At 42.0% G+C, this 27,977-nt stretch overlaps 1 protein-coding gene across 5 annotated transcripts; it reads left to right on the plus strand.

The window, feature by feature from the left end:
* Window positions 1-9,662: 9,662 nt before the first annotated feature.
* On the plus strand, window positions 9,663-27,936 carry wee1 (WEE1 G2 checkpoint kinase). Of its 5 annotated transcripts, none has more exons than XM_068046381.1 (11): window positions 9,663-10,490; window positions 14,183-14,406; window positions 17,398-17,467; window positions 18,679-18,851; window positions 20,509-20,630; window positions 20,784-20,930; window positions 23,531-23,629; window positions 24,056-24,141; window positions 25,440-25,610; window positions 25,726-25,871; window positions 27,043-27,936. In XM_068046381.1, the coding sequence occupies exons 1-11, from the start codon at window positions 10,014-10,016 to the stop codon at window positions 27,194-27,196; spliced, it is 1,869 nt and encodes a 622-aa protein (XP_067902482.1). In that variant the 5' UTR covers window positions 9,663-10,013; the 3' UTR covers window positions 27,197-27,936. The 5 variants fall into 5 exon arrangements, with proteins under 5 accessions (XP_067902482.1, XP_067902483.1, XP_067902486.1 ...); XM_068046382.1 differs by having other exon boundaries at window positions 9,664-10,490; window positions 17,410-17,467; XM_068046385.1 differs by lacking the exon at window positions 9,663-10,490 and adding an exon at window positions 11,052-11,201.
* The last annotated feature ends 41 nt before the right edge of the window (window positions 27,937-27,977 follow it).

A 27,977-nucleotide genomic window follows, 5' to 3' on the forward strand; every position in this document is an offset into this window, starting at 1 on the left:
CAGTGAATGAGGATCAGAAGGTGCTGGAGAAAAATGTCAAAGTAATTGCGAACCTGCCCTGATTATTGTAAACGATCTGAATTAAAATGACATTAAAATAGAAGCAAATACACCAGATGCTGGAAATCTGAAATAAAAACAAAGTGCTAGAAATACTCAGCAGGTCTGACAGCATCTGTGGGGGGAGAAGCAGAGTTAGTGTTTCAGGTCTGTGATCTTTCATCAGAACTCCAATATTTCCAGCACTTTCTGTGAATTAAAATGGCGATCACCTTTAGTGTTTTTAAAATGCTGTCGTAGCCTTTGAAGGTTAGTCCCAAACTATGAGGACCTTTGACTTAGCAGTATTTTAATTATTGTAAATCCATTGGAAGAAGAAATCAGAAGAGTTCAGGCCCAATATATTCCACTAAAAATAAGACACAAACTAGCTAAGAATAAATGCAGGAGATAAAATTGAATCTAAAAAGAAAAGCATAGGAAAAGTACATAAACAATAAAGAGGATGAAGACAAAATGGAATATGATGGTCTTACGAAAGAGATTAAAAAGACAATTAGGAACGCAAATATGAAATTAAATGAAAATATCACAACATAAACAAGTATTCTAGAGGCACCTAAGTAACAAAAGGAGAATTAAGATTAGGATAGGGCCATTAAAGAATGAACAAGATAAACTCGAGATTATATTCAATTGTCAGGGAGACTTTGCCTCAGTTTTCATTGAGGAGGCTAACAAAGGGGATATGACAACAGAAGTCGTCGAGGGGGATATTAGAACAGTTAAGATAGAAAGCAGATACTAGACAAACAAACTAATCTTATGCAGGAAGGATGTTTCCCCTGGCTGAGGGGCCTAGAACCAGGGGACACAGTCTCAGAATAAGAGGTAGGCCATTTAGGACTGAGATGAGGAATTTCTTCACCCTCAGGGTGGTGAATCTGTGGAATTCTCTACCCCAGAGGGCTGCAGAGGCTCAGTCATTGAGTATATTCAAGACAGACTGATATATTTCTAGATAGTAAAGATATCAAGGGATATGGCGATAGTGCAGGAAAATGATATTGAGGTAGAAGATCAGCCGTGATCTAGTTAAATGGTGGAGCAGGCTTGAGGGGCCAAATGCCATACTGCTGCTCCTATTTCCTATGTTCCTAGGACAAAACATCTAGTCCAGATGCATTACATCTACAAGTACACAAACTGGGGAGGCGATTGCAGAGGCACTATTTCCCATATATAAAATTCAATAGGAAAAGCAATAGTGCCAGACAGAGTGGCATGGAACAAATCCAGGAACTAAAGCCCAGTGGTAGGAAAGTTAATAGACATTTCTCAGACTGACAGAAAATGAGAAGTGATTTCTTTTTTATTCATTCATGTCAGGCCAGCATTTATTGCCCATCCCTAATTGCCCTTGAGAAGGTGGTGGTGAGCTGCCTTCTTGAAATGCTGCAGTCCATTTGGGGTAGGTATAGCCACAGTACTGTTAGGAAGGGAGTTCCAGGATTTTGACCCAGCGACAGTGAAGGAACGGCGATATAGTTCTAAGTCAGGATGGTGTGTGACTTGGAGGGAAACTTGCAGGTGGTGGTGTTCCCATGTAATTGCTGCCCTTGTCCTTCTAGTTGGTAAAGGTCGCGGGTTTGGAAGGTGCTGTCTAAGGAGCCTTGGTGCATTGCTGCAGTGCATCTTGTAGATGGTACACACTGCTGCCACTGTGCGATTGTGGTGGAGGGAGTCAATGTTTGCAGATGGGGTGCCAATAAAGCGGGCTGCTTTGTCCTGGATGGTGTTGAGCTTCTTGAGTGTTGTTGGAGTTGCACCCATCCAGGCAAGTGGAGAGTATTCCATCACACTCCTGACTTGTGCCTTGTAGATGGTGGACAGGCTTTGGGTAGTCAGGAGGTGAGTTATTCGCCTCAGGATTCCTAGCCTCTGACCTGCTCATGTAGCCACGGTATTTATATGACTACTCCAGTTCAGTTTCTGGTCAATGGTAGCCCATCGGATGTTGATAGTGGGGGATTCAGTGCTGGTAATGCTGTTGAATGTCCAGGGGAGATGGTTACATTTTCTCTTGTTGGAGATGGTCATTGCCTGGCACTTGTGTGGCGCGAATGTTACTTGCTGCATTTCGACACGGACTGCTTCAGTATCTGAGGAGTCACGAATGGTGCTGAACATTGTGCAATCATCAGCGAACATCCCCACTTCTGACCTTATGATTGAAGGAAAGTCATTGATGAAGCAGCTGAAGATGGTTGGGCCCAGGACACTACCCTGAGGAACTCCTGCAGTGATGTCCTGGAGCTCAGATGATTGACCTCCAACAACCACAAACATCTTCCTTTGCGCTAAGTATGACACCAGCCAGCGGAGGGTTTTCCCCCTGATTCCCATTGATCTCTGTTTTGCTAGGGCTCCTTGATGCCATACTCGGTCAAATGTTGCCTTGATGTCAAGGGCAGTCACTCTCACCTCACCTCTTGAGTTCAGCCCTTTTGTCCATGTTTGAACCAAGGCTGTAATGAGGTCAGGAGCTGAGTGGCCCTGGCGGAATCCAAACTGAGCGTCACTGAGCAGGTTATTGCTAAACAAGTGCTGCTTGATGGCACTGTTGATACCTTCCATCACTTTACTGATGATAGAGAGTAGGCTGATGGGGCGGTAATTGGCCCAGTTGGACTTGTCCTGCTTTTTGTGTACAGGACATACCTGGGCAATTTTCCACATTGCAGGGTAGATGCCAGTGTTGTAGCTGTACTGGAACAGCTTGGCTAGGGGCACGGCAAGTTCTGGAGCACGGGTCTTCAGTACTATTGCCGGAATATTGTCAGGGCCCATAGCTTTTGCACTATCCAGTGCCTTCAGTTATTTCTTGATATCATGCGGAGTGAATCGAATTGGCTGAAGACTGGCATCTGTGATGCTGGGGACTTCAGGAGGAGGCCGAGATGGATCATCAACTCGGCACTTCTGGCTGAAGATTGTTGCAAATGCTTCAGCCTTATCTTTCGCACTGATGTGCTGGGCTCCCCCATCATTGAGGATGGGGATATTTGTGGAGCCACCTCCTCCAGTTCGTTGTTTAATTGTCCACCACCATTCATGGCTGAATGTGGCAGGACAGCAGAGGTTCGATCTGATCCGTTGGTTATGGGATCGCTTAGCTCTGTCTATCGCATGCTGCTTACGCAGTTTGGCACGCAGATAGTCCTGTGTTGTAGCTTCACCAGGTTGACACCTCATTTTGAGATATGCCTGGTGCTGCTCCTGGCATGCCCTCCTGCACTCTTCATTGAACCAGGGTTGGTCTCCTGGCTTGATGGTAATGGTAGAGTGGGGGATATGCCGAGCCAAGAGGTTACAGATTGTGGTTGAGTACAATTCTGCTGCTGCTGATGGCCCACAGCGCCTCATGGATGCCCAGTTTTGCATTGCTAGATCTGTTCGAAATCTATCCCATTTAGCATGGTGATAGTGTCACACAACACAACGGACGGTATGCTCAATGTGAAGGCGGGACTTTGTCTCCACAAGGACTGTGCGGTGGTCACTCCTACCAATACAGTCATGGACAGAAGCATCTGCGGCAGGCAGATTGGTGAGGACAAGGTCAAGTATGTTTTTCCCTCTTATTGGTTCCCCCACCACCTGCCGCAGACCCAGTCTAGCAGCTATGTCCTTTAGAACTCGGCCAGCTCGGTCAGTAGTGGTGCTACCGAGCCACTCTTGGTGATGGACATTGAAGTCCCCCACCCAGAGTACATTTTGTGCCCTTGCCACCCTCAGTGCTTCCTCCAAGTTGTGTTCAACATGGTGGAGTACTGAGTCATCAGCTGAGGGAGGGCGGTCGGTGATAATCATAGAACATAGAACATAGAACAGTACAGCACAGTACAGTCCCTTCGGCCCACGATGTTGTGCCGAACCTTCAACCTAATCTAAGATCAAACTAACTACCTACCCTTCGTTCTACTATCATCCATGTACCTATCCGAGAGTCGCTTAAATGCCCCTAATGTATCTGCTTCTACTACCACCACTGGTAGCGCATTCCACGCACCCACCACTCTCTGTGTAAAGAACCTACCTCTGACATCTCCCCGAAACCTTCCTCCAATCACCTTAAAATTATGCCCCCTGGTGATAGCCCTTTCCACCCTGGGAAAAAGTCTCTGGCTATCCACTCTATCTATGCCTCTCATCATCTTGTACCCCTCTATCAAGTCACCTCTCATCCTTCTTCCCTCCAATGAGAAAAGCCCTAGCTCCCTCAATCTTTCTTCATAGGACATGCCCTCCAGTCCAGGCAGCATCCTGGTAAATGTCCTCTGCACCCTCTCTAAAGCTTCCACATCCTTCCTATAATGAGGCGACCAGAACTGAACACAATATTCCAAGTGTGGTCGAACCAGGGCCTTATAGAGCTGCAGCATAACCTCACGGCTCTTAAACTCAATCCCCCTGTTAATGAAAGACAACACACCATACGCCTTCTTAACAACCCTATCAACTTGGGTGGCAACTTTGAGCGATCTATGGACATGGACCCCAAGATCCCTCTGTTCCTCCACACTACCAAGAATCCTGTCTTTAAGCCGGTATTCCGCATTCAAATTCGACCTTCCAAAATGAATCACTTCACACTTTTCCAGGTTGAACTCCATCTGCCACTTCTCAGCCCAGCTCTGCATCCTGTCAATGTCCTGTTGCAACCTACAACAGCCTTCCACACTATCCACAACTCCAGCAACCTTGGTGTCATCGGCAAACTTGCTAACCCAGCCTTCCACTTCCTCATCCAAGTCATTTATAAAAATCACAAAGAGCAGAGGACCCAGAACAGATCCTTGTGGAACACCACTGGTCACCGAGCTCCATGCTGAATACTTACCATCTACTACCACCCTCTGACTTCTATGGGCCAGCCAATTTTGTATCCAGACAGCCAACTTTCCCTGAATCCCATGCCTCCTTACTTTCCGAATGAGCCTACCATGGGGAAACTTATCAAACACCTTGCTAAAATCCATATACACCACATCCACTGCTCTTCCTTCATCAGTGTGTTTTGTCACATCCTCAAAGAATTCAATAAGGCTTGTGAGGCATGACCTGCCCCTTACAAAGCCATGCTGACTGTCCCTAATCAAACCATGCTTTTCCAAATAATCATAAATCCTGTCTCTCAGAATCCTCTCCAATAATTTGCCCACTACTGACGTAAGACTGACTGGTCTGTAATTCCCAGGGTTATCCCTATTCCCTTTCTTGAACAAGGGAACAAAATTTGCCACCCTCCAATCATCCGGTACTACTCCAGTGGACAGTGAAGACGCAAAGATCATTGCCAAAGGCGCAGCAATCTCTTCCCTCGCTTCCCGTAATATCCTTGGGTATATCCCGTCTGGCCCATGTTTGACCTGATGCCATGAGACTTCATGGGGTCCGGAGTCGATGTTGAGGACTCCCAGGACAACTCCCTCCCTACTGTATACCACTGTCCCGCCACCTCTGGTGGGTCTGTCCTGCGGTGGGACTGGACATACCCGGGGACGGTGATGGCAGTATCTGGGACATTGTAAGGTATGATTCTGTGAGTATGACTATGTCAGGCTGTTGCTTGACTAGTCTCTCCCAACTTTGGCACAAGCCCCCAGATGTTAGTAAGGAGGACTTTGCAGGGTCAACAGGGCTGGGTTTGCCGTTGTTGTTTCCGGTGTCTAGGTCAATGTCGGGTGGTCCGTCCGGTTTCATTCCTTTTTATTGACTTCGTAGCGGTTAGGTACAACTGAGTGGCTTGCTAGGCCATTTCAGAGTGCAGTTAAGAGTCAACCACATTGCTGTGGGTCTGGAGTCACATGTAGGCCAGACCAGGTAAGGACAGCAGATTTCCTTCCCTGAAGGACATTAGTGAACCAGATGGGTTTTTACAACAATTGACAATGGTTTCATGCCCATCATTAGACTAGCTTTTAATTCCAGATTAATTGAATTCAAATTCCACCTTTCTGCTGTGGTGGGATTCGAGCCCATGTTCCCAGAGAAATACCCTGGGACTCTGGGTTACTGGGTCCAGTGATAATACCACTACACCACCACTTACCCATGCTGCAGGGATCTATGCTGGAACCACTGTTCTTCACCACATATATGTACGTATGTGTGTTGAAGCACTGAAGAAAATGCAAGAAAAATTTACAACATCATCACCTTACTTTTTAAAAATTCTTTCATGGGATGTGAGTATCGCTAGCAAGGCCAGCATTTATTGCTGATCCCTAATTTCCCTTGAGAAGGTGGTGGTGAGCCTCCTTCTTGAACCGCCACATTATATCAGCTGTAGGTACACCTACAGTGCTGTTAGGGAGTTCCAGGTTTTTGACCCAACGACAATGAAAGAACAACGATATAGTTCCAAGTCAGGATGGTGTGTGGTTTGGAGGGGATCTTGCTGGTGGTGGTGTTCCCATTTGTTTGCTGCCCTTGTCTTTCTAGGAGGTATAGGTCACAGGTTTGGAAGGTGCTGTTGGAGGCTTGATGAGTTGTTTGCATCTTGTATAGGGTACACACTGCTGCCACTGTATGCCGATGGTGGAGGGAGTGAATGTTTAAGATGGTGGATGGAATGCCAGTCAAGCTGGCTGCTTTGTCCTGGATGGTGTTGAACTGCTTGAGTGTTGTTGGAGCTGCACTCATCCAGGCATGTGAGGAGTATTCCATCACACTCCTGAATTGTGCCTCGATGGTGGATCGGCTTTGGGGAGTTGGGAGAACAAGTAATAGAAGCAGGGGTAGACCATATCGCCCATTGAACCTGCTCTGCCATTCAATACAATCATGGCTGATCTTCGGCTTCAATTCCACTTTCCCACCCATTTCCCATAACCCTTGATTCCCTGAGAGACCAAAAATCCATCTGTCCCAGCCTTAAATGTATTTAACGATGGAGCATCCACAACCCTCTGGAGTAGAGAATTCCAAAGATTCACAACCCTTTGAGTGAAGTTATTTCTTGCCACAGAATTCCCAGCCTCTGACCTGCTCTTGTAGTCACAGTGTTTATATGCTTGGTACACTTCAGTTTTTGGTCAATGGTAACCACCACAATGTTGATAGTGGGGGAATTCAGTGATGGTAGTTGAATGTCAAGGGGAGATGATTGGATTCTGTCTTGTTGGAGATCGTCATTGACTGGCACTTGTGTAGCGTGAATGTTACTTGCCATTTATCAGCCCAAGCCTGTGTATTGTCCAGGTCTTGCTGAATGTGGATACGGACTGCTTCAGTATCTGAGGAGTCGAGAATGTACCGAACACTGCACAATCATCTAGGAACGTGCCTTTTAAGTTAAGGCAACAACTGTTGGTCTTGCAACGCTCACATCCCACGAAAGCATAAAAAAACTACCTGAAAGATATTCTACCTTGGGATGTGGTGAGAAGTTTATGCCCGGGGTTCAGTTACACAATGTTAACATTTGTTTTGATTTAATGTTTGGTGAGAGATTATCCAGTCACACACACAATTCACCATCACTGAGTCATTGTTTGGAAGTTTCTTCTTTTCTTTTTCTTTTCTTTTGGGCCTCCTTATCTCGAGAGACAATGGATACGCGCCTGGAGGTGGTCAGTGGTTTGTGAAGCAGCGCCTGGAGTGGCTATAAAGGCCAATTCTGGAGTGACAGGCTCTTCCACAGGTGCTGCAGAGAAATTTGTTTGTTGGGGCTGTTGCACAGTTGGCTCTCCCCTTGCGCCTCTGTCTTTTTTCCTGCCAACTACTAAGTCTCTTTGACTCGCCACAATTTAGCCCTGTCTTTATGGCTGCCCGCCAGCTCTGGCGAATGCTGGCAACTGACTCCCACGACTTGTGATCAATGTCACACGATTTCATGTCGCGTTTGCAGACGTCTTTATAACGGAGACATGGACGGCCGGTGGGTCTGATACCAGTGGCGAGCTCGCTGTACAATGTGTCTTTGGGGATCCTGCCATCTTCCATGCGGCTCACATGGCCAAGCCATCTCAAGCGCCGCTGACTCAGTAGTGTGTATAAGCTGGGGATGTTGGCCGCTTCAAGGACTTCTGTGTTGGAGATATAGTCCTGCCACCTGATGCCAAGTATTCTCCGAAGGCAGCGAAGATGGAATGAATTGAGACGTCGCTCTTGGCTGGCATACGTTGTCCAGGCCTCGCTGCCGTAGAGCAAGGTACTGAGGACACAGGCCTGATACACTCGGACTTTTGTGTTCCGTGTCAGTGCGCCATTTTCCCACACTCTCTTGGCCAGTCTGAACATAGCAGTGGAAGCCTTACCCATGCGCTTGTTGATTTCTGCATCTAGAGACAGGTTACTGGTGATAGTTGAGCCTAGGTAGGTGAACTCTTGAACCACTTCCAGAGCGTGGTCGCCAATATTGATGGATGGAGCATTTCTGACATCCTGCCCCATGATGTTCGTTTTCTTGAGGCTGATGGTTAGGCCAAATTCATTGCAGGCAGACGCAAACCTGTCGATGAGACTCTGCAGGCATTCTTCAGTGTGAGATGTTAAAGCAGCATCGTCAGCAAAGAGGAGTTCTCTGATGAGGACTTTCCGTACTTTGGACTTCGCTCTTAGACGGGCAAGGTTGAACAACCTGCCCCCTGATCTTGTGTGGAGGAAAATTCCTTCTTCAGAGGATTTGAACGCATGTGAAAGCAGCAGGGAGAAGAAAATCCCAAAAAGTGTGGGTGCGAGAACACAGCCCTGTTTCACACCACTCAGGATAGGAAAGGGCTCTGATGAGGAGCCACCATGTTGAATTGTGCCTTTCATATTGTCATGGAATGAGGTGATGATACTTAGTAGCTTTGGTGGACATCCGATCTTTTCTAGTAGTCTGAAGAGACCACGTCTGCTGACGAGGTCAAAGGCTTTGGTGAGATCAATGAAAGCAATGTAGAGGGGCATCTGTTGTTCACGGCATTTCTCCTGTATCTGACGAAGGGAGAACAGCATGTCAATAGTCGATCTCTCTGCACGAAAGCCACACTGTGCCTCAGGGTAGACGCGCTCGGCCAGCTTCTGGAGCCTGTTCAGAGCGACTCGAGCAAAGACTTTCCCCACTATGCTGAGCAGGGAGATTCCACGGTAGTTGTTGCAGTCACCGCGGTCACCTTTGTTTTTATAGAGGGTGATGATGGTTTGGAAGTAAAGCCTATTTATTTGCAAAACTGCAACTGACAGTGTGTTGATGGAGATTCAGACAGAATAGAAAATGAGAATATAAAATCACACGCAAACCGGTATTTGATTAACTTTTAAACAATATGCAGTAAACCTTGTCAAATACCGGTTGATTAGGTTTAAGATGTTTAATCTGATTACGAGTCCTGTTCAGTTTTGTTGCTTTAAAATGAAATGTGTAAAAGAAATTATGATTAAAAACTACGCTAATTGCTCATGTAGAAATGGCATTTTAGAAAATGTTTTAGAATTCGTTGTAATCCAGAGAAATAAAAGCACTGAACAAACAATAGAAGCCAGTAGTAACTGAGGGGAGGGACAGAGGAAAAGGGTTGAATGAGGTCAGGGAGAGTTTGGCGCGAAAATGACGCCAGCGGCGAGACGGCGCGCGCAGCTGGGCAGCCGCAGGTCATGTGACGGGTGTTTTTGAAAAGTGGGAAACGTTGGCCATTGGTGTAAGATGGTCATGTGAGTAACGGTCGCGGGAAAGTTGCCGTGTTGTGGAGTGTGCACACGGAGCGGAGTAACCGACAGCAGAGCGGAGGCTCAGTTAGCGCAAGGCTGATCGGAGCGGGGGCTCAGTTAGCGGACTGGGCGGTTGAATCGGCCGACAGCGGGATTGTTGGGACTTTCCTTCCTCTCAGACGTTGGGTTTGTTTGTATAAAGCGGAACCTCCTCGGCCTGGTGCGCGAAATTCCCCGAGTTTGGGTCGGTGTCTCGGCTTTCACTCACCAGCTCCAGTTTTACGCTAACTCGATAGCGTTTTCTTCAGGTCATGAGTTTCCGCCGAGTGTGTCTGAAGGCCGACACCAGCCCCGGTCCGACTCCCACCTTCCCGGTGCAGAAACTCACTTTCCCGAACAGCGATGAGGAGGAGGATGGCGGCAACAGCACGGAGGACTCGGCATTCCAGGAGTCGCCCGACCCCGAGCGCAAGTATGGTGGGAGCGCCGAGGACGGTCAGCGCGCCGAGGACGAGGAGTTGGAGCTGGGGAACCTGAGCTGGGAGGACGGCTTCGTGAGCAGCCCGTCCCCACTGAAACCCCGACGGGATTACCGGGAGCGCCGGGACCTGGAAGAGTCCTCCAGCTCCCCGATCCGGGAAAGTGGCGAGCGCGAAGAGTGTAGCTCCCCTATCCGAGAGGGCGGTGAGCAGGAGGAGTGTAGCTCCCCCATCCCGGACTGTCCAGATACTCCTCCGCATAAAACATTGAGAAAGCTGCGGCTTTTCGACACACCGCACACTCCCAAGGTGAGAGCATACAGCATGTGGCCCCAGGATCAGGGCCAAATACGTTCCCCTATTGCCAGAGCCTTGATAGCCCTCTTTTAACAATGCTATATCAGGTGTCCAGCTGCTGGTGTAAAGTGGACTATTCTATACTTTAAAGCTTGTTTAATGCATCAGTCGATGAGAAGGGGGCGGGGTCCATTTCTCAAACCCAGGATCAACGTTTTAAAACTCCCTTCTGCCAATCAGCACCCCTTTCTTTGAAGAAGGTTTGCTATTTATGCATCTTTTTTGTTTTTAACAGGATTTTCTTTATCTAAATGCAGAACTGGTACAACTCTGAATGTGTTGTGACTAGTAATGGGGAAGGTGATAGATTCTGTCTGGTACCTACCAGAAGAAAGTTTTGAGTCTCTTCCTATCTTTTCTGACTGCCAGTTTGTTGTCAGCAGCAGACGACTTTGTTTTTGTTTATGAGGGCTATATGGTGCATCAGGAACTATAATATAAAGTTTTAATCCATCTTTTCCATTAACTTCACTCGATAGAATATAAGTGCAAGTAACACCAATTTGTCATGGCTTCAAGACCCAAAGCCAATGTGGGATGGCTTCTTGTCATCAACAGGCAGCATTGGCAAAGATGCCAGAAGAGTGACATGACACAAGTGCCATTAGGTGGTGTGATGGTGGGGGAGGAAGCTAGCTGTCAAGCAAATGCTTGTCCCATAAGGTTAGTGAAGGCCACCTTCATGTGCCTGCTGCTTTGGAAGCAGGGTCTTCTGTCTGCTGGTTAAGCTGCCGATATTCATGTTGAGAACCAATGTCTATCATCTTTAAATGTTGAAAAAGTATTTTTGTCCCTGGAGTAATGTTTTTATATGCTCATGGTTTTGTGATGGGATTCGGTTTCTAAATTGCTTTAAATAGCAATTATCAATCTTGATGGTAGAGTATGTTAATGTTTTGGAGGGTTATACTTTATGCATTCTGTAACATAAGGCAGAAGAGTTTAAGGTAGGTTTTCCACTAGTTGGACTTGTTTGGAGATGTATTTGCACCATTTCTGAAGGCCCATGTTCCACACTTGTAGATCACAAGGTAAATGCATTTTTAAAAATTAAAACAGATTAGGTAGCTAAACTGGTATTGATTTGCTGTCATCTCAAAACTGGAATAATTGAAGTACTTAAATTTCCATAAAGCCACAGTCAACAATTCTTCAGTTGATCTGTACATCAAGTGCTGAAGAAAGTACTAAATTATCAAATTTGGGACTGAGTTAGCCCATCTTAATCAGGGACTGGTGGATGTTACAATTGATAGTATCTCGGGGGTAGAATGCAGAAAAATGACCTAGGGTTCACATTCCTATTGACTTTCCAATACTTTCTGGGATGGTATGTTTAGATTCCAGTTGCAGATTGGATTGGGCTTGACTGAGTCCCCTTGTAGTCAAATAATCTGCCAGTTGTCACTCTCTAAACTTGCATATGAAGAAGCCATACCATAATGTGAGTGGGATCGATGAGCTGGCACCACTATCTGGTGTCATAATCATGTATGAGATGGGGTTAAATGAGGGAATGTTGGGATGTGGTGGTGAATACAAAATTTTACAAATACCACCTATATTTAAACAGTGCCTTTAATGTAATAAAACATCTCTAGATGCTTAACAGGAGTGTTTATTTTATTTTAATTTTATTTAGAGATACAGCACTGAAAGAGGCCCTTCGGCCCACTGACCATCAACCACCCATTTATACTAATCCTACACTAATCCCATATTCCTACCACATCCCCACCTTCCCTATATTCCCCTACCACCTACCTATACAAGGGGCAATTTATAATGGCCAATTTACCTATCAACCTGCAAGTCTTTGGCTGTGGGAGGAAACCGGAGCACCCGGCGAAAACCCACACGGTCACAGGGAGAACTTGCAAACTCCGCACAAGCAGTACCCAGAATTGAACCCGGGTCGACACTGAACCCCATGAGATATTAGGACAGATGAACAAAAGCTTGATCAAAGAGGTAGATTTTAAGGAATCTCTTGAAAGAGGAAATGGAGAGGTTTGAGGGAATTCCAGATCTTGGTTTTAAAAGCTATTAAAAGAAAACAGAAAATGCTGAAAGTATTCATCAGGTCTCGCAGCATCTGTGAGGAGAGAAATGTTTCAGCGCTGTGACCTTTCATTAAGTTGGCTTCCAGTTTGATTTAAATCATAAAAGCAAAATACTGCGGATACTGGAAATCTGAAATAAAAACAAGAAATGCTGGAACCACTCAGCAGGTCTGGCAGCATCTGTGGAAAGAGAAGCAGAGTTAACGTTTCGGGTCAGTGACCCTTCATCGGAACTGGGGATTTAAATCATGTGTACTTTAGGCATGTTTTAATATGGGGGAAATATTACGAGAAGTTCATTAAATGAAAATGACACTGTGTGGTTTTGGCGAAGTTGCTTTTTGGTGTGTCTAGATCCCTTTGAATGTCGTGATCGTAAATTGACGTAGTTACGCATCCCTATTTAAGCTTTAAGTAACATGGAATTGTAATAGGCTCCTTCTATTTTGCAATTTACGGTATTTTGGATTGGGTAGTTGCTAATCCTAGATCGCGTTGCCTTTGGGCATGAAGTGTTTATTTTTTAACTAGCTGGTGGTTTTACAGATTCCACCATTGAGACCAATTTTGCTCTTCTCTCCCAGCTCGACACGTTGCACACTATGGTAGATCGGACGGTGCACGTGTGCAGACTTGTCGCTCTGTTCCACGTGGGACTGTACAACTTGCTGCTTCACCAGTGTAATTAAGGATGCTGTATTCAGGCTTGCGCTTTCATCTAACCAAACCTGGGCATACGTTTGAGATCAGTTGTGATTACGGAAGAGAAAATCTTTGTTTCATTGGATTTATGCAATTGGATTAACTATTGATTTTTTTTAACCCGATGCCGCCGCCTTGACGTCACTCAATATTTTATACACGTGATGTCGGTAATAGTTGTTTCTTGTATTTTGATTTTGTGGAAGGGGCGGGATGGAGTAGTATTACGGAAAACAGCTGGATATTTTCGAGTTACGTTTGCTTGACTCATTGTCCAATTTCTAGCGGCTTGTTGAACTTTTGCATATAATGTTTGTACATAGTGTTGCCACGTCAGAAGGTGCTAATGAGTAAGGTTTGTTTTGGAATGTGGAATTTGGCATTTAACTACACGTAACTTTTCACGACGGTGTGTACAAATTCTATTAATACCGGAATCGACTTTTTGAAAAAAAATTAAAACATTTACAGTTTACATTGGTCGAAGCCCCAAAACCAGTGGAATTCCTTTGAACTGCTAGCGTTCATTTAAGAACAAACGGCAGCCAGTTTCCATATAACAAGGACCTATATAAAATAATTAATTATATGACCAAATAATCTCTCATTGTTGGTATTAGTTTAGGGCAAGATTAGCCAGAATAGGGCCATTGGATGTCGGCCACCCAAGCAGGCTTCGATTTAACATCTCAAGTCTTTTTCATGGAACTTGAACCCATAACTCTTTCTTGAAGTGAGTGTTATCAACTGAGCCAAGCTTTAAAAAAACATTTTAATAGTTTTCACATTTTAAACATACCATATAATATATATAAATGTTTGTTTTAATTGCTGATGAGTTAAAATGAAGATGCTACTTTTTCATGTTTGTGTTTTCAGAGTTTGCTGTCCAAGGCAAGGGTTAGGAGTTGCCTGAGCTCCAGCTCAGTAAGGCGCCGGGGAGGGGCCCTGTTCAGGAATGTTGAGCAGTCGGAGAGAATGCCATGCGACTACAACAGGAATAAACCCCCACATGTCAACATTAACCCCTTCACTCCAGACTCTTTGTACATCCACTCTTCATCTGTGCAGTGCCGAAGGAGGAAAAGGACATATTGGGATGGGTACATATTCCATTTTCCAGTTATTGATTTGATACAACTCTGGCAAATTTACAATTTACAAATTTTGTGCAAGTGAAATTCTCAAGATTTGGAAGCTATATTTTTACCTGCCATGACCTTCTGTTCAGTGTGAATTTAAACGCTATTTTAGTGCCTGTTCTCTCTCAACAATTCATTAACAGATGTTTTAGCTATAAATTAGATGTAAAAATATAAGGCATCTTGACATGGCCAATTCAACAATGTCTGTTCTGTTTTGTGTTTGACAGCTCTGACATCTTAAGTGGCATTTTGTATTTACTAAATGGTTTTAAAGTACTTTTTCATTGCACTCAAATAGTTACCTCATAATGTTGCTCAAATTTATTTTTTTTTGGAAGTCTCGTTTTGCAATTGATTCTGATTGTGCCCCAGTGCAGTATTTTCCTTTTTTTTTTCACCTCTGGACACACTCACTTTCTCAGTTAACTTAAATTTAATTTCTCTTGCTGTTGCTTTTTTTTTCATACTATTTGCCTCTCCTTTTGCAAGGAAAATAGTTAGGCTTTCTCTTTTAAAATCATTCATAGTTCCTGTGATGTTGATCAAGTCATAGAATCATACAGCATAGAAAGGAGGGCTGTCGTGATTGTGTTGGCTTTTTTTGAAAGTGCTAACCAATTAGTTCCACTCCTACAAATTTTTCATTTTAAAATATGTATCCACTTTAATTTTGAAAGCTGCTATGAATCTGCTATGAAACATTTCAGGCAGTGTATTCCAGATCATAACATAACACTCTCTCCCACTGACCTTTTTGCCAATTATCTTAAATCTGTCCTCTGGTTACTGACCCTTCTAGTGGAAACAGTTTCTTCATCTCACCTGCTCTGTCCAAATCCCTAAATTTTAAACTCCACTAATGGCCTGAATTTTGCAGTCAGCAGCGAAGGAACAGCACTCGCTGTTTCCCCCTCCCTCACAGCTACCGCCAAGTTTTTTTTCTGGATTTAGAGCAGAGATATAATCTGGCATTCGTTCCAGTGTGATACCCTCTACAGGGCATGTGTGGTTTGTGGGAGCAAGAAAAGAAGCATTGAGGCTCTTCAACCAATCAACTTGAAGAATCCTCACTAAGACATGTAGTCTAAACCAGGGAGTATAAAGGCAGAAGTATAAATTTAGATTTAAATCATGTACAGAAAGTGGAATAAAGATTAGGGAAGATAAATGGGGTTAAGAGATGACAGACTGGGGAAGAAAAAGTATATATATTTTTTTTTAAGTCTCCACTAATTAACTTCTGAAGGAATGCAACATTCTATTTGTAAAATCACATTTTCAGGGCCAAAGAGGTTGTTTGGAAATAATTATCACTTATCAGATTGTTAAATTCATTCATTTCTGAATGCACCAGCAGAGGAACTACTGGGCAAGTACCCCAAGTTCACGCCATTGCAAGTCTTTCAATGCTAAGTCTGTCGGTGAGAACTGTTAGAGTACACCAGTGACTTATAAAAAATTTACCACCACTTCCTTGGTTTTGTATTCTGTGCTTCTATTTATGAAGTATCGGATCCATTTATGTATTTTTTAATGGCTTTATCAACTTGTCCTTCCATCTATGTTGCTGTAAAAGCATTTTCAACATTATGCATGCATCTGTTACTTTCCCCAATCTGACTGCATATTTTTTCTAGTCGTGATTGAGTGTTTATTTTGTGTATTAACAAATGAGATGACTTGCCAGGATTGGAACTTGCAATCTACAGCTAGAGTCAGGCTATTGGATCATGGAGCATAGGATCGATGCTGAGTCTAGGGAAATGGGGAGGTTGGACTTGTTAGCAGGAGACTGAGTAACTGACGTGGTGAGAGGTTAGGGAATATGAAGATGGTGAATGTCTTTGAGCGAGGAAGAATGTTTTAGGTCAAAAAAAATTGTAAATTTGTGTTTAGGCTATTTATCATGGTGTTACTGTTGTACAAGAAATACAAAATTTATGCCATTTATATGAAGCAGTGACATATATGTAGAGATTTTTGCATAGAAAAACATTCCAAGATATTTTAGAGGCAAACATGAAAAGTAATAGATGCCAAGCCATGGAAGGAGAGTTGACAAACACGAGATGGGGGCACTGGGAAAATGGGTTTTCAGCTAGCTTTGAAGTTGATGAAAAGTAGGAAGAGAGCCCCAGCCATTGGGATCAAACTAGTTTAGGATGTTGGAACTGAAAGGGAGTTGAGAACTAAAGGGTGTGGGGAGACGTGAGGCTGGTGAAGGTTGCAAAGAAAAAAGCACTAGTAGCATCTGAGAAGGAATTGAAATTCAATACTTTGAAGCTGGGAGCCAGTGAGAATGGGGGCAATGATTTTGCAGGACAGGGTATGGAGTTTCAAGTGAGTAAGTTTTCAGATGGAGGGAGGACATTGGATAAATTTAGATGTGAAGTGAAATAGGGATAAAGGTGGGTGATGTGTCGGTGGAAGCTATCTTGATGTGGATAGAATGTGATAATCTGGCTGGAGTTACATGCCTTTGAAGTATTTTTAATGAAAAAGAAAGTCTTGTTTTTATGTAATGCTTTTTGAGACCGTTGGATGTCTCCAAGTGCTTTATAGCCAATGAAGTACTTTTGAAGTGTAGTCACTTGTAATGTAGGAAATACAGCAGCCAATTTGTGCACAGCAAACTCTATCAAACAACAATGTAATAATCCCCAAATTACGAGGGAGAAGAAATCTAACTTATTTTTGCACAGGGCCAAGAAAATTGCTTCAACTATGACAACTGATTTCATGCACCCCATACATATTCTACAGCACGTACTTGGTGATCTGTGAAAGGGAAAATGCTATTCTTGGTCATTTTATTTTTAATTTTTAACAAACCCATTTGTTCTAAATTTGCTTTATATATACAAAACCTCCTATCATTGTCCATGATAATCATGTTTATATAATATAAATGTTTGCATGCTTCTTGGTGTTGTAATCTAATTGTTTTAGGTTTCCATGCAGAGAGATGATGGACGGAAGTGATGGAGAGCTTGATGATGAAAGCATTCGGCCAGCAAAGGTAACAACAAAATGCTTGTTTGATATAGCATACTATGTGTAAATTAGGTAACGCGAAGAAACTGAGATTTTAAAGTTCAACCAGAATGTAGTCGTGGTGATGTTAGAAAAATAAAATAAAGAACTGTTGCACTGTTTAGTTCAGATCAGGAGAGAGTGCAGTCATGTGCCAGCCTGTGGTGATGTATCTTTTGATTGCTCCAATATCTTGATGGCAGTTTTTAGACAGTTTTACATGGATATTGCTTTCCTGTTCTCTGAATTGAGCAAGTGATTTAATACTTCAAAAAAAGACTGGAAGCAATTGCAGATCTGATTAGCTGCTTGCAAACTATAATCGAGGAGTAAGATAAATCAGAGGATTATGCTGGTACCTTCAGTACAGATGTTTGCAAGAACTGCACACAAGATCTTCATGGAAAGTATATTATGTGAACAGCAACACCACCAGTAGTCAGTCTTGTGTTGATATTTAAAGGGGCACTAATTTCATTAAAGCACGCGTGACAAACCTTTTTGTTTGAAGTGAAGAGTCACACTTTAGTCATGTGTGGTGTGGGCCGATGCAATTTGTAATGCAAAGGTTTGCTGAGGACTGTTCATTTTAAGCAGTGTCAATAATTGAAGTAGGCCGATGTGCCTTTACAGATGGCTTTGCAATTTTGGCGAGGGAAAATTAAATTATTTTGGAAGACATGAGTGACTGATATTAGTTTGAGCCAAGCTCCAGTGATATGTCCAAAACTTTATATTGATTAAATTTGGTCAAAGAATTTCAACTGGCTTAAAATGCACATGCATATCTTTGCCTTTGTATTACTGAACTGTCTTGCATTTGAGTTGAAATAAATGAATTTATGTTTAACAAATTAAAATCCTGAAACTTAATGCTGAAATTGCTCTCTGGAAATTAGTCATAATCACAATTGGGAACCAATTTAAGTTTCTAAGTTGTATCAGCAAAGAATGTTGATTAGAATTTTATTAATGTGCCGCATTTAAGTTTAGATCAAGATTGGATTTGACTTATTGCCACATCTATAGAATCGACAATACGTAGGCACTTTGACGATTTTCACTTGACTTCATTTACACATTAAACAACCCTAAATCCAGTCGTGTTTAGCCTGACTATTACTCATATTTGCTGCCTAGAATACAATATTTTTGAAGCTACTTATGCCTTGGTTTTATTTCATACTTTTGAAATAGAGAATTCCAATCACTGAAAGTAATATGAAGTCACGATACACAACAGAATTCCATGAATTGGAGAAGATTGGATCTGGAGAGTTTGGTTCAGTTTTTAAGTGTGTGAAGAGACTCGATGGTTGTATTTATGCAATAAAACGCTCAAAGAAACCATTAGCAGGTTCAGTTGATGAGTAAGTAATTTCAATGTTAGTTTGAAATTTGTGGTTGCTCTGTGCCCATAAACCATAAAAATTAAATTTTACCTAGATTTGTTCTGACACCCACTTCTCAAACAGGAAAGAGGAGAATCCAACTTCTGGTTATATTTTCTCCCTTTCTCTGGTGCTATGGAACTGTTTTCATCAGTGTTCTGATTATATATTTCATTCAATGACTTCTGGTATTGGGTTTCTATAGTGATTTTTAAGGAATTCTTGCGTAACAAGCAAAGTGGATAATGGGGATCCGGTAGATGTTGTATATCTGGACTTCCAGAAGGCATTTAATAAGGTGCCACACAAAAGGTTAATAAACAAGCTAAGATCACATGGGGTTAGGGGCAATTTATTAGCTTGGATAGAGGATTGGCCAACCAACCGAAAACAGTTGGGATAAATGGGTCTTTTTCTGATTGACAAGATGTAACTAGTGGGGTGCCACAGGGTTCGGTCCTTGTGCCCCAACTATTTACAATCTATACTAATGACTTGGATGCAGGGATAAAAGGTACTATAGCCAAATTTGCAGATGACACTAAAATAGGTGGGATAGTAAGTTGCAATAAAGAAATAAGAAATTTACAAATGGATATGGATAGGTTAGGTGAATGGGCCAAAATTTGGCAGATGGAGTTTAACATGGATAAGTGAGAGGTTATCCATTTTGGTCAGAAGAATAGGAAGGCAAATTATTATCTAAATGAAGAGCAACTTTAGAATGCTTCGGTGCAGAGGGATCTGGGTGTCCTCGTGAATGAATTGCAGAAAGCTAGTATGCAGGTACAGCAGGTAATAAGGAAGGCAAATGGAATTTTGGCATTTATTGCTAAAGGAATAGAATATAAAAGTAGGGAAGTGTTGCAACTGTACAAGGCATTAGTGAGACTGCACCTGGAGTATTGCGTACAGTTTTGGTCCCCTTACTAGAGGAGGGATGTAGTTGCATTGGAGGCAGTTCAGAGGAGGTTCACCAGATTGATTCCAGGGATGAGGGGTTTGTCTTATGAAGAGATTGAGCAGTTTAGGCCTTTACTCTCTGGAGTTTAGAAGAGTGAGAGGAGATCTAATTGAGGTATATAAGATGGTTAAGAGGATTGACAAAGTAGACGTAGAGAGGATGTTTCCTCTTGTGGGGCATTTCTAGAACGAGAGATCATAATTTTTGGATAAGGGCTAGCAGGTTTAAAACAGATGAGAAATTACTTCTCTCAAAGGGTCGTGAGTCTGTGGAATTCACTACCCCAGACTGCAGTGGATGTCGGGACATTCAGTAAATTTAAGGAGGAAATAGATTTTTAATTAGCAATGGGTTAAAGGGTTATGGAGAACAGGCAGGAAAATGGAGTTGAGGCCGAGATGAGATCAGCCATGATCGTATTGAATGGCGGAGCAGGCACGAGGGACTGAATTGCCTATTCCTGCTCCTAGTTCTTATGACCTTATGAAGAAAGCTAATGTCTGATAAATGTAACTCCTTTTTCTAGCCTTCATTCTTAATCAGACTGAAGACCAAGATAGAAAGATAAACACCTGAGACATCATAATCTATCCTTTTTCTCTTTACTGATGCTGACTGCAATGCTGTGCTTTTCCAGGATTTTCTGTCTTGATTTCATTTTTTTTTATATAGACAGAATGCTCTAAGGGAAGTGTATGCACATGCAGTGCTCGGACAGCACACTCATGTAGTTCGTTATTATTCGGCCTGGGCAGAAGATGACCATATGCTCATACAAAATGAGTACTGTAATGGTAAGTTCTTTAATTCAAATATAATTTAGGTTAATTATATTTAGTACTGTCATGTTCTAAAGAAAATATGCCTGCTTACATGCAAGCTTTTAGAAGCTTAACCGATAATTGGAATATTCTAAGCAATATTTTGTCTACTGTTCCGTTTTGAAGGTGGAAGCCTATCTGACGCGATAGCAGAAAATTACAGGAACCGACGGTACTTTAATGAACCAGAGCTGAGGGACCTATTATTACAGGTTGCTCGTGGTCTAAAATATATTCACAGTATGTCTCTAGTACATATGGATATAAAGCCAAGTAAGTATCAAGATCCCTTATTTTTAATAAATGCATGCTTTACTATTTCTATCCACCTTTAACCCCCTTTCCTGTAATTAAAGGAGAAAAATGGCAAAGTACAATTTTCTAGAATTTTTCAGTTACCTTTTGGTGAGCTGGGTATCCATAAATGTAAACTCATCCAAAACTCTACTACATGTATTCTAACACTCACCAAGTGCTATTCATCAATCACCCCAGTGACCTACATTGACCTCTGATCCAGAAACACCTTGCATAAAATTCTCATTGTTATCTTATTTCTCCATGGCCTCTGCCTCCCTATCTCTGTAGCCTCCTCCAGCATTAGAGCCATCCATGGTTTGCACCTCCAATTTTGGCCTCTTTTGCATCCCCAGTTTTCACTGCTGAATCATTGTTGGCTGTGCCTTCAACTATCTAGGCTTTAAGTTCTGGAATTGCCTTGCTAAACCTCTACAGCTCTTTCCTCTCCTCCTTTAAAACATTCCATAAAACCTATCTCTTTGACCAAACTTTTTGTCCCTTGTACTCGTAAGTGACTGTGAAACTATCTGGGATGATTTACTATATTAAAAGTGCGATATAAATGCAAGTTATTAGTGTGGAAATCCATCATTATGCTTGGAATCGCCAAATCAAGCCATTGAGAAATCTAAACCTGTAGACTTTCTCTTTGCCTGATGTGGAGTGCATGTTCTCATCGTAGCAACATTCTATTTGAATCCAGAGAACTTAGACACAGATTCATAGTGAAGGCTCAAGGTCTTGAGTGTGTGCAGGTATATTGCTGCAATATAATCAGCTAAAACAGCACAGATACCCATGTAGAATATGTTACAACTTCTGTCTCAAGGTTCCAAGTATCCTGTAATATTTTTCTCTAACCTCTGTTCTGGCTCAATCCAATTGGATACATTCATTTAATGCTGCAAAACTGTTCGCCTTTTAAGTCTCTGTTAAACTTACCTGAAACTTTTTGCTCTGGAAAAGGAATTCTATTGAACATTGGTTGCAGAGGAGTTAGTGAACACTGGCTGAGTGATCAGCTGTTATCATGTTATAGAATCATAGAATGGTTACAGCACAGGAGGAGGAACAATTTAGCTGCTCCCACTCCTGCCTCTGCTGCCATTTTACATGGGGTGGTGGCAATGAAAACTGGCCGGCCTCCGCCCGCCGTCACGGGGATTTTGCCCTTGGTCGGGCAGCCCAGGATTGAGAAAAGCCATCTGCTTTTGTCGGCCTGGGGGTGGCCCTCATGATCAGGCACCCTATGCCTGACGGAGGTCCCCACTCCGTCCGCTCAATCGACTTCCACCTTGCCTCGCCGGGGCCCAACTGATCACCCCCAGCGAGGCCCCAAAAACTTACCTTTTCCCAGGGCGTCCTTCCTCTTCTTGAAGCTGAGTTGCAGTTCCAGCTGTGGCCACTGTTCCCTGGGACTAAGAGTTGCTGGTTCACTGGCCAGTAGCTTCATTCGCCAGGACTTCCTGCCTCAATGAGTTGGAAGTCCCACCTCAGACCAATTATGAGAGTGGGGATCGTAAAATACAGTTCGGATCCCAAAGCCAGGCAGAGACTGGTTCGCCACCAACTTTTCAGTTGGTAGGCGCTCCTGTCCAAAAGTAAAATTCTAGCTTATGTCTCTGTTTATAAAGCTACAATGCAGTTGAGTTATTCAGCATACATTTAAGCCCTAAATTGCTCTAGGAATTAATTCTAGACTTTTAAATGTTTACTTTTAATGCTTTTTAAAATATTTTGGCCTCAGTGTTCCTCCCTTCAAAGTGTCAGCTTCTGCTTGAGTACACTTCCTAGGCACTGGCTACTGTCCAGTATCTTTCTTAAATGGCCATTCTTCATGTGAGGTCAGACAATGAATGTTGGATGGCTATTTAACCATGGAAAGTATCTCCACTGATAACCTTATTAAATGATGCAGGTACTTTTATCAAGTGACTTCTGCTCGACTAGGGTGATTATTCTTATTTCCGGCTGACTGCCCCCCCCCCCCCCCCCCCCCAAAAAACACCCTAGGTGCTGCTGCCAATTGTGATAGTCATAGAGAGATACAGCACCGAAACAGGCCCTTCGGCCCACTGAGTCCGTGGTGACCATCAACCACCCATTTATACTAATCCTACATTAATCCCATTTTTTTCCCCCTCACATCCCCACCTCCTCAATTCTCCTACCACCTACCTACACTAGGGACAATTTACAATGGCCAATTTACCTATCAACCCTCAAGTCTTTGGCATGTGGGAGGAAACCCATGCTGTCACGGGGAGAACTTGCAAACTCCGCTCAGGCAGTACCCAGAGCCGAACCCAGGTGGCTGGAGCTGTGAGGCTGCGGTGCTAGCCACTGTGCAGCCCCCAACACACACAAGCCAGGAATTGAATCGGGGCCCTCTGCGGTATACCAATCTTGCTTTAAAACAAAGGAGTTTCTAAAAACATAGAATTTTACTGAAATCAAATTGGAAATGCAGTTATAAATACTTGTGCAGAATATTCAACTTCTGAAATGTTTTAACTGAGTCTGTTCTTAATGGCCTGTAAATTAGTCTTTAATGCTGCTTATTTTATTTTCAGGTAACATCTTTATATCCAAAAAATTAGTCACTAATTCAGTGGCAGATGAGATGGATGATGATGACTGCATATTGTCAACAAATATTGTGTACAAAATAGGTAGTCTTTTGATTCAGAATTTTCATTTTGATAAGTTGGGGGTTTTGAGTAAATAAGGAGAAACTGTTTCCATTGGTGGGTGGGGAGTAACTACAGGACAGAGATTTATGATTGGCAAAAGAACCAGAGGGGAGGTGACGAGTAGCTTTTTCTTTTACACAGCAAATTTTTGATCTGCAGTGCACTGCCTGAAGTGGTGATGGAAGCAGATTCTGTAGCACTTTCACAGGAGAATTGGGTATATATTTGAAACATAAAGATTTATAAGGTTATGGTGAAACAGCAGGAGAGTGGGACTACTTGGATAGCTCTTTCAAAGAATCAGAGCATGCATGATGGGCTGAATAGTCTTTTTTTTTTCTGTACTATGAGATTCTATACATTTTTCAATTTGGTTTGTAACTTCAAATTTATTTTTATAATCAGGTGACCTTGGACATGTTACTTGTGTGTCCAATCCTCACGTAGAGGAGGGAGACAGTCGGTTCTTGGCCAATGAAGTACTGCAAGAGGTAATGTATGTTGCAGTAGATTTGTGTATATTTAACAGAATCTAAGCACAGGGCCTGAAATTATAACTTTGCACTTCCCTTTCATTTCCCCCCCCCCCCCCCCCCATCAAAAAAGATACTTCAATTTTTAAAAATTCTATTCTGTAACTAAAAATGTGACTTCTGCCATTTTGTATCGGCAATTTTGCTGCAAAATGATTGTAGCGTTTGAGAGTTCGCTGAAATAAAGTAATTTGGTACATGGACCATGTAGTTGGCGATTTGAGATCTCTGAACAATTGATAACATATATTGCTCTCTATGCCAAGCCTATTTACGAGGAAGCTAACCCTTCTACCAGTGAAAATGAAATTGCATTAAGATGTTGAGTATACAGCCAAAACCATTTCATTGGTTTCTGCAAACAAAGAAAAGGATGACTGTAAACACTGTTACCAGCTGCTTACGCATGTCTAGGTTTCTCGGCCAAAAGTAACCTTTTAAAGACCATGTTTAAATGGATACTTTCGTTGGGGTTGTGAGTTGTGAGGAATGTAGACTGAGTTAGTTTAAAAATGACAGTAGCTTTTTATTTTAATTTGCTTGATGAACTCTGTTGCAGCTCACAATTTGTTATTTTGTATCCTGTAGCTATCAATATTTGTGTAATTGAGTGTTTTAGTATGAACCCGCCTTGTAAATATGTCGCACAAGTTTAGATTAGATGATTAGATTAGAGATACAGCACTACTTAATGGTGTTACTTTGCTGAAAATTTTCCCTTCAAAATCTGTTGCCATCTCTTCTATATTGGAAGCTTTGTGTTTGTTTACTGTAGTAAGCAGATGATCCAGCATCTAGTTGAGCAAGTGAGGGCTACAGAATATTTTACATGTATGTAATACAACTAGAAAAATCTCTGGTCTCCAAAAAATGTGGAATGCAGAATAGTTTTTTTTTATTTGAAGGGAGGGCAGTGTGAAGATACTTGAAACAAAATTGGCTATTTGTATACTTGCCCTAATTGTTTAAGCAATGTTCTTTGTAGACCAGGGAGCTAGGTTTCTCCTCCACATGTCTTGGATCAAGTTGATATGCTGAGTATGCTGTTTTACCATTCCACCCAGAAAAAGTGAATTGTAGATGGGAGTTTTAGCAAATTGCATCAGCATGATTTTATTTAAATCTAGCTAAACACTTGACTGTCTATAATTGATAACTGCACAGACCTTTCCTCTTTACCCTACTCCCATCCCCAATTGAGTCTTGTTCTCATATTTTTATATTATATTTTTTCAAATGTTTTATTTGTATTTCAGGATTATAGACATTTGCTAAAAGCAGATATTTTTGCTCTTGCACTCACTGTCATATCTGCTGCTGGTGCAGAGCCATTGCCAACCAATGGGGAAAAATGGCATGAGATTCGCCAAGGAAAACTTCCTACAATTCCGCAAACACACTCGCAGGAATTTTTGGATTTATTGAAAGTAAGATGTTTTAGATTTTGATTTCTGCGGGGAAGATGGATTTTCAAGAAAGAGAGGCTTGTTTAAGTTTCACTCTTGTGAAAAACAGATGCTTATTTCAAATGTTTTTTTAAAGTTAATGCTGCATCCAGATCCAGAGAAACGACCCACTGCAGGTGCTTTGATCAGACATTCAGTGCTGCTTCCAACTGCAAGGAAGAGTGCAGATCAGCTTCGGTTAGAACTGAATGCAGAAAAATTCAAAAACGCACTTTTGCAAAAGTAAGTCATTCTTCCACAATAGGTAGCCAACTGTACTTTAGTTGCCTAGAAAATGACAATTTAAACAATATTGTTATCAAACTGTAATCCAGATTTGTTGATTTTTATCACTATTCTAGCTATAATTTTGTGCCATGAAGGTGGAATGTGTTCTGCTTTCCTGTTTCAGAACCAGTACCTTATTTGAAAACAACAATCAATAGATTGATCTTAGAAATGAGAATTTAAATGTACAGTTTGTTATCCAATGATTCAGGAAGTTTAGGCAGTGAGTGAGTGATTGAGCCAAATTTGAGTTTTAATCTGTGACCATGTGCCAAATTGGCTTATCTCAGCTGATGTGGGTACAAGTTCTATAGTTAGCCCAAGTGCTGCAGGGTTTCTGCCCCTGATTTGTTATCTCTGCTGAAAATGCATGTACAGATCTGAATGAGAAAAAACTGTCAAAGCTTGGTCATTTTGCTTCTGTTTGCATATTTCCTCTACTGTTTTTATTCTGCTTTTGTCTTTCTTTTTCTCAAGCATTCTCATTCTTGTACAGTTCTTTCCTGCCCTCCCATCCATTGAGTCTGTTTTTGCCAAAGAATACATGTACTAGTTGCAAATTATTACCTTTTTAAGTTGGTCTGTTTGCACCTTTCTGGCATCAATGTCTGTCCCTCTCCTTGCTCTCCTTTTCAATTTCTCACTTTCCCTCTTTCTTTGTCCTTCACCTTTTTCCTCTTGTGCTTGCTGTTCCTTTCCCTTTTCTCGCTCTCCTTCCCATCTCCCTCTCTAGCCTGCTCCTCCCTTGACCCCTCCAAATTGTTTTCTGACCTTTCTAGTCTATGGCTCAGCTATTCACTGGTTAAACTCAGTCTGATACTCTGTTAGACAATGAAGTATAGGAATGCAACTAAGATTTTAGGCTAAAATGAATACATTTTTAATGACTAGCAGAAATCAAAGCCTGAAAGTTAATTTGCATAGTAATGAAGGATGGAATAATTGGCTACATCATTGGATTGTAAAATTCTTCTGCCCTCCCCATTCAAGTCAGAAATTGTGATCCTGTCCTTGTCTGAACACACTGATCAATATAAGAAGGAAGTTTGAAAGATTGTAAATGATTCTTTTCTATAAAACTGATGGAATTGAGATGCTACATTGGATGAACTTTTTATTATTTCAGAGAACTGAAGAAGGCACAAATGGCAAAAGCAGCAGCAGAAGAAAGAGTGTTGTTCACGGACCGAATGACGACTAGATCTACTGTGCAAAGTAACAGAAGTACAAGGATCATTGGGAAAAAAATCAACCGTTCTGTCAGTCTTACAATATATTGAAACTTTGGAAGTTACTGAGCTGATCTATGTGCTTTTTTTTTAAGCTGGGGATTTGAGATTTTTTGCCAGTTTGTTTCACAACTGTAGAACCCATTGAGAATATTCTTGTGTGCAAAACCTGGTTAGGCTGTAGCATTTCTGCTGCCTATATAGTCTTTAATTTTTATTTTTCAATTTTAGTGTGCCTTTTGAATAAAGAGGGCAAAGATTGATTAAAGATATTGGGACATTTTTATTGAGTGGCTCATGCACCATGAATTCTGTAAATCTGCCTCGTTTCAGGTTTAAAACTTGTATACATCTAGAGGATGTACTTGAACCATGTTATACATTGTACTGGGAGCACTTTGTAGACATTGGAGTTCCGTGGCATGAAACCATGGATGAATTTGTCTTGGGGGAAAAACTGCTGCTATATTTTAGTCAGTGTTGTACACTTGCTGTAAAATTCAGTTAGCATTATAAACAATCATTGCTGTATTAGAAATAGGCTTTTTGGAGAATACTTTTAATTATGTGAATTAAATAACAGTTGTTCACTGTTTACTGCTTGTGTTTAGAGCAGTTTTTTTTATTAAGCTAGTGCATTGTTGGGATACATTGCACCTTTTGTTTCTTGCAGTTTGCATTTTCTGTATTTTTAAATGTAAATTGTGGTGGCCTGTCACTTAATTGTCTTGTTTAATAAACTGGTGTACATTTGTAAATGTAAATTTTTGTGTGAAGGTGATTACTTGTATGTGCTTAATTACATAAAATAACTTAAAACAGATTGATTTTT

The sequence above is a fragment of the Heterodontus francisci genome, chromosome 14 (assembly GCF_036365525.1).
Source record: "Heterodontus francisci isolate sHetFra1 chromosome 14, sHetFra1.hap1, whole genome shotgun sequence".
Taxonomy (NCBI): domain Eukaryota; kingdom Metazoa; phylum Chordata; class Chondrichthyes; order Heterodontiformes; family Heterodontidae; genus Heterodontus; species Heterodontus francisci.

What these genes read in the sequence shown, in the direction of transcription:
- wee1 (XM_068046381.1), top strand. Translation starts at nt 10,014, where the DNA reads ATGAGTTTCCGCCGAGTGTGTCTGAAGGCCGACACCAGCCCCGGTCCG. An exon ending in AATTTTTGGATTTATTGAAA is followed by an intron (nt 25,611 to 25,725) that starts GTAAGATGTTTT and finishes GTTTTTTTAAAG; the next exon opens with TTAATGCTGCATCCAGATCC. An exon ending in AAAAACGCACTTTTGCAAAA is followed by an intron (nt 25,872 to 27,042) that starts GTAAGTCATTCT and finishes TTATTATTTCAG; the next exon opens with AGAACTGAAGAAGGCACAAA.